This window comes from Carex rostrata, chromosome 2 (assembly GCF_964058835.1).
Source record: "Carex rostrata chromosome 2, lpCarRost1.2, whole genome shotgun sequence".
NCBI classification, from domain to species: Eukaryota; Viridiplantae; Streptophyta; class Magnoliopsida; order Poales; family Cyperaceae; genus Carex; species Carex rostrata.
This window is the reverse complement of record NC_135919.1, coordinates 7,789,484-7,796,675: the sequence shown is the minus strand read 5'-3', so window position 1 is coordinate 7,796,675 and position 7,192 is coordinate 7,789,484. Positions and strand designations below refer to the sequence as shown.

Here is a 7,192-nt window from a genome sequence, read left to right as displayed (position 1 = left end):
GTCACTTAGTTTTATCTCAAACCCAAGGGTATGGTCAAAGAAGGGATCAAGACATAAAGGGAATTGTGAAATGAATGTTTATCTTCTTTATAGGTATTCTTATAGTAATGGTTTTAATTTTCTATTTTTGAGATATTCTGATTAAAGTCAAAAGTGATGTTGTGAATGCATAGGTTTCTATTCCTAAAAGATTTTTATTCAAGTATAAAATTAGAGTTTGAGCAAGCAATTTCATGGCAAATCCAGATCTGAAATAATTTAATAAGTTTTGTAATTTGAATTAGAGCAATGATTAAAGGTTCAAACCAAGGTAATATGACCTGGTAAAAAATTGTTTAGATTTGCTTAAGGACAATCAAATCTATCACATTCATGAATCTTCGTATTTTATTTGGGGACAAACAAAATTCTCATATTGTTTGTTCGGGACGAACAAAGGTTTAAGCTTGGGGGTGTGATAGGAGTGAAATAAGTCGTTATTTTCCCTATCACTTGGCCAAAATTATTGCAATTTATTGAGTTACAATTGCCATTTTTTAGAGAATCAGATTGCTTTCTGTTATTTCACTTGATTTTAGAAAATTGTAGATTTTCAATAATATTGGAGCTAAGACAGCCATAAAACGATGCAATTCTGACATTCAGCCTCAGCCGTACAGATGCCTTCATCCGCATGCGACCAAGAAGTGCTACCGCAGGCAGTTATGCCATGTGTGCGGTTTACATTCAAACCGCATGCGACTCAGGCATCCGCATGCAGATACTACCAAAACAGCAGTTATAGATCTAACTTCCCAATCAAGGCCTATATAAGCATATGGACGTCAGGGAAATATATCTCTCTCTTGAATCTCTGAACATCTGAAGACACATTTTACATTAGAGAGCACTTAGAACTAGGGTTTTACTCTGATGGAGGCTATGCAAAAGAGAAAACAATAGAATAGCAAGGTCTCCATTAGAAGAGGAGGAAAAGACAAGACTTGAAGACGGTGTGCATGAGAGAAGAGGAAGCATAGGTGTTCTCCTTCCATCTCTCTCTTTATTGCTCTCTTTCTTTATGTCTTTTGTCTCTTTTGTTGTTGAACCCGCCATGAGCAGCTAAGCAACCCTTTTCTAGGGTGAAGACATGTAATCTTGAATTCTTATGAGTTTATTCTAGTTGTTCATTTATAATTATCATTGTACTCTGATTTGAATTCTTACTAAGATTTATGCCTTATGTTCTTGCTTATTGTGTGCTTAAAGTGACCTCGTATGCATGGAGACGTATGCTCCATCCATACCATTGTGGGGTTAACTAATATTCTAAGGGTATAAGTATCTTAGATAAAAATAGAATATGACTGACCAATTGACCGCTTGTATTCGAACTACAGTAAGGAGCTTATTAGGATATGGTTTAGCAAACGAACGTCGCATTTCATGAATAATAGTGGAGCAATCTTGATTATTGGTATTATGAAATATTAGTAATTAGGACTTATCATTAATCTTCATGCAATTGTACTAAGTACCCGAATCAGGACTTACTCAATTAGGGTGTTGTGATACCAACCCAGTGATCGACACTAAAATAGGATTAGTAGCTCTCAGATCGCAATTGATACCAATGTAGGGCGTGTACGGTTCTGATCAAACCGTGTGCGATTCCGATTGGAGTAGAACCAGACTTTGTACGGTTTACCCATACGTGTGCAGATGGTGATAAAGCCGCATGCTATTGAGTGACTTTACATTGACAGGTGTTAGCAGTAGCATGCGGTTGGTGATAGACCGTGCGCAATTGTTATGACAACCAGAACCTAGATTAAACAAGTTTGAATGATAGAATGTCTAATTCCCTAGAAGCCCATCTTCTAAACACTTAATCTATTACTACTTCTATGTTGTAATTCAACATTACAACCGAACAACCGAACAACCAACAACCAACAACCAACAACCAACAACCAACAACCAACAACCAATCAACTAAACACAATCAACTAACCTAAAGGAACAGATAACCTAGAACTTAGTTTACATCTTAGATCTCTTAATACACCATACCTGCGGATCGACACCCCAATATATAATATACGATAGATTTATACGCTTGTGAATTGACAGTAGAGTAAACATTAGTGTTATAAATATTATTAGCATTGATTTCCACTTTATCAGGCATCCATGCTGTCAATAGAAGAGAGGATCACCCTCTTGAATGCAACACTAACAACCATGCCCATATACATTATACAAACCTTTCTTCTATCCAAGTGGGTCATCAAGCGAATTGACAGAGTTAGAAGAAAGTTTTTATGGCATGGCCATAAAGAACAAAGGCAGAATGGGAGGTAATATGAGCTTAGCCTCATGGGAACTGGTAACAAGGACAAAAGAGCGAGGAATGAGGGTCAAGAACTTGTACACTTTTAACAAAGCTCTACTGGCAAAGGTGGTTTGGAGATGGTTACAAGCTAAAAAGCTGCCCTGGATGTAAATGGTTCAGCTATCCATTCTGCAGCAATATAGGCCATGGGAAACCACTCAACCAACAAGATTATGGCAGAATATGAAAAAAGGTTGCACCATTTATGGCAATCTCTGTAAGTTATCAACTGGGACAGGGTACATACATCAGGTTTTGGGTGGACAAATGGATATCTTCCCCAATCAAGTACAAGTATCAACAACTCTTCTTATATGCAGCAAATTCATATTTGACAGTAAATCAGGTATATAATCAGGGACATTGGCAATTTCAAACTAAAGGGGCATTATCTGAAGAGGCAGAAGAGCAGAAAATACAATTCATGGTAGAACTGGCACAATACACACCGATTTAGAACAACCGGATATACCGAATTGGAATTGGGAGAAGAAAAAGGACTTCACGGTAAAGTCATTTTACCTTGGAATGGATGAAGGACCTTACATAAGAATAACGGTTACTGGTTTTGGGAGTTGAAAGCTCGTACAAGGGTGGCAATATTCGTATGGCTCATGTTGAAAATCCGGATTCTTACAATAGATAACCTGATTAAAAGGGGATGGATAATGCCACTGTACATATACGGATATACCATATTTATTTTAAAAGAAAAAAACCTCATCTTCCTCACTCGTCGTGTTTGTTCATGTTGTTCAACACCAGGAAGGCAAAAACATCCAATAAGATCGCATAGATCTTCTCTACCTTAATCTCCTTTGCTCTCTTTGTCAAACCCTAATTTCTAGGGTTTAAATAGCATAATTGGTAAATTAAGTGAAGTTTAGGGCTTTATATTGAACGCCTGAACTGAATTGAATTATCCTCCTATCATTCCGATCAGCAAATTTAATTTAGAATCATCTCATTTCATCTCTTTTCAATTGAAACTATCTAAATTCTCGCTCCACCATTATTCCAATCATAGGGTAAATTGTCCCCCCCCCCAAAAAAAAAAAAAAAAAAAAAAAAAACACTATATAAAATGGAACTGAAGTATACCTAAGTTGAGATCAAAAGGTTCAGCAAAAAAATAAAAATAATTAACTATTATTGAAAATTTCAACAGAACTAGTTTAGTTTTAGAAAAATCAATGGCATAAAAGAAAAAGAAATCATAGTTTCTTGTTAGGAAGAATTCACATATAACTCTACATTCATTTTACTAGTACACAAAAATCATGTATATAAAGTTGTAAATAATCAACATTTACAGATGAAATGCAATTTTTATAATTTACTATACAAATAAACAGTCAAAACCTATTTCTGACCGAGGTCCCGTAGATAATAAGGTAAGGGATCGTTCTCACAACAATATCTATCGGAATTGCGAAATTTACACCTGAAGAAATACCGGTTCCTGCATATCACATATTATTTGTCAAACATTTTTTGTTGACTACATGGATTAGGGTTTAGGGTTTAATGATCTTCTATCTATTAAAACTCACATATGCAAAAACACATGTTTTTTTTTTTAATAATTGTCATTCTACAATAATAAAACTTCCATATTAGCTCACAATTTGCCCAAAAAGTTTGATATAACTTAAATTGTTTACCTTTGCGTGTGAAGGTAGCTGTATTAACTCCAATTACATGGCCGTATGAATCAACCAGAGGCCCACCCGAGTTGCCTGGGACATTGTTTATAAATAATTACAGGTTTAGAATTTAGATAACATAGTGCCATAAATAATTAGTCTACAGAACAAAAATATACCAGCATTAATAGCAGCATCTGTTTGTACAGCTCCTCTGATGGAACTCCCATTTGGAGATGGTATCTCTCTACCCAAACCGCTTACCACACCAGTAGTCAAAGTGCGCTCATAACCGTACGGATTGCCAATAGCTAAACAGCTCTGTCCCACTCGTAAATTTCTTGAACTTCCAATAAGAGCTGGCCTCAGCTTATTCTTTTCTACATCGACCTAAATTAATTTCACACAAAGGGCATTCAAATATCAGATAATTTTTAATCTATCCCTGGACTTCAAGGAAAAACTTTCATCTTTGAATATAATATTACTATTCGAGTGAGGCGATGGTACTATGCATAGCACGGATTGGTTCATACTACGAAATAATATTTTCATTTTCAAATAGTCGATTTGAACCGTTCAACATGATTTCCATATGAAAATGTACTTGCAGACTAAATTTTATATTTTTTACAAATTTTTTTACTACTTTTGAATGATCTAGAATCTTTAGATTTAATTATTTTCTACCTACCTAAAAATATAGTAAAAAAGTTTCTAAATAATGTAAAATTTGATATACATGTAAATTTTCATATGGAGATCATGTTCAACGATTTAGATCGACTGTTTGATTTGACTTTGGAAATGGAGATATTGATCCAAAGTACGAACCAATATGTGCTATGCATACCATAGCCTGACTCTTACTATCCTCCAATAATTTAAATCAATTATACTGAAACAAGAACAAACCACCTAATAATCACGACCTTTAGAACGGCTAGATCATAATCCGGATCAAATCCAATAAGCTTTGCTTCTTTAAGAAAAGAACCACCACTAGAATCATCTAAATACACCTTACACCGATGAAACCCAGCTTGATCAGTAGCCAACTTTGCTATAACATGATAATTTGTCACCTAATTAAAGCATCAAGTTCATAGAGGTGTAAGTTTGTTCGCTAGCGATAAATTGACATAAAAGGTCGACAACTACTCTCTAGTTGTTACCAGCAAATTTTTGGGGGAATTTCATGTATACCCCTCAAAACTTCAGCCTTACGTAATTCTCCCTCTAAAATTCATAATATCATATTTACCCTTCTAAATTTCAAAAACTTGCAATTTTAGCCAATTTATTGATTTTTCTATATAAACTCATTTGGAATTTATAAAATACCCATTTTACAGTTTATTAAAAAAAATACAAAAATGTAGTCTGTGTGAAAAATGTTCCGTCGACATGAAATTTAAAAGTTTTTGAGGGGTAATTTCAAAGCTTTTGAGGAGTAATTTTGAAGTTTTTGAGGGGTATACATGAAAATCTCCCAGAATTAATTTTACATATTTACTGTGAATTTGATAAAGCAATTGCTTCATTTGCAAGTTTAAGATCTATACTCATGAAAATAGAGAAAGAGTAACCAGAATTGAATCTTACAATGTGACCGTAATTATCCCAAATGAACCCGGATCCAGTACCTTCAACTTTTGCATCTCTCAAATTATCTTCACTAAATTCTAGACCATCTATTGCTGCCGATTTTGCATTTGGCTTGATCTGTATGTCTTTGATGAACACCACAGAGGGAGACATTTCCTTCAATTGCAACCGCTTCATTTAATAAAAACTGACAGACAGTAATAATTTTCACATGCCCTAACAAAATATCATCAATTCATAAGAGCAGTTATGATGCCATTCACAAAGGATTAATGTCACATTTCATCCACATCCACATCCACAGACTTCTCCGAAGTTACCAAAATAGCTCTCTTTTTTCCACATTTATATTACAGGGCAAAAAATAAGAAACTGGGAAGTTCATGAACATTTGAGTTCAAAAAAAAGAAAGGACTATACAATTACAATATATTTTAAACTTTGAGGGTCACATTGCAAATATCTGTTTTAGTAAAGAGGTAATATTTGGTGTCCTCTACCCAAAACGGAAAATCACACTATATATATAAAAAAAAAAAAAAACGCAGACTAGATGTCAGTCTGACCTGGAAAATTCGAACGACTCTTCTCTCATCCTCTTCGAGCTCGTAAATCTCTTGAGCTCTTGCAATTCGGGAAGAAGGTACAAAGCCTAGAAGGAGAGACGAAGAGGCTAGTAGAAGGAGAGCTCGCCTATGTCCATTGTAATCTTTTGGTAAAGGTTTCGTAGATTTTACGAGGAGGTTCTGAGGAGGAGAACAGGAGCGAGGCGAGAGAGAAACGGAGGGAGGAGGAGATGGCGCGAGCACCACCATTGGTTCTGTTCTACATCCGTACATCTACTACGATCCTATTTAATTTGTTAATTAATAATTGTTCTTCTGAAATTGAGTTGGATCGGATAATTGGAAACAAAATAGGCCCAACAAGTGAAATATATTGGGCTTTTGTAGTCTTGAATTCTCCAGTCTAGTGTAATTTAGATATATGTTTTGGCCCATCAGGCCTAGGAAGACAGGTAAAACAAATCGAATCACATCCTCTCCATTACCTTTTCATCTTTTACAATTAGTGGATCCCGACAGTTCTTGGATGTGAGGCATGATTGTAGCATGAAAACAATGAAATATTTTAACCCTATTCGATTCTCATGATATAGACACACAAGGTGTGAAGGTGTATTAATAAATTTGTAACCCCCAAGTACATGAGGTACAATGATTAAATCCAGATTATTTTTTTAAGTTGACATGAATCTCAAAACGGATTCTCTGTCTTCTATAGACACATAATTAAATTTCATCCAGTTGAAATTAATCCAGACTATGCATAAGGCGTCATTTGTTTTGGATCCAGCTCCTTCCGGGTACCGTAGAGATCCTCCTCACTTTACGGTTTGAGATTTAATCTCAGCTGGTTTGAGATTCAGGCTAGCACATGAGGCAGTATTATCGGGCTTTGAGATTCGTGACAAGTTAAAAAGAATATATTTTCAAAATTCAAACAATCGATGTGAATTGCTCAACATCATTTTCATATTAAAATGTGTTTGGAAAACGAATTT

The 7,192-nt window shown here is 35.1% G+C and overlaps 1 protein-coding gene across 1 annotated transcript; it reads right to left on the bottom strand.

Moving 5' to 3' along the window:
• Positions 1–3,581: 3,581 nt before the first annotated feature.
• Positions 3,582–6,478, bottom strand: DEG5 (DEGP protease 5). Its single transcript, XM_078321867.1, has 6 exons — positions 6,195–6,478; positions 5,626–5,784; positions 4,953–5,105; positions 4,200–4,410; positions 4,039–4,113; positions 3,582–3,836 (listed from the first exon to the last, which is right to left on the bottom strand). Exons 1-6 carry the CDS (start codon positions 6,465–6,467, stop codon positions 3,730–3,732), a joined length of 978 nt encoding a protein of 325 aa, XP_078177993.1. The 5' UTR covers positions 6,468–6,478; the 3' UTR covers positions 3,582–3,729.
• Between the last annotated feature and the right edge of the window lie 714 nt (positions 6,479–7,192).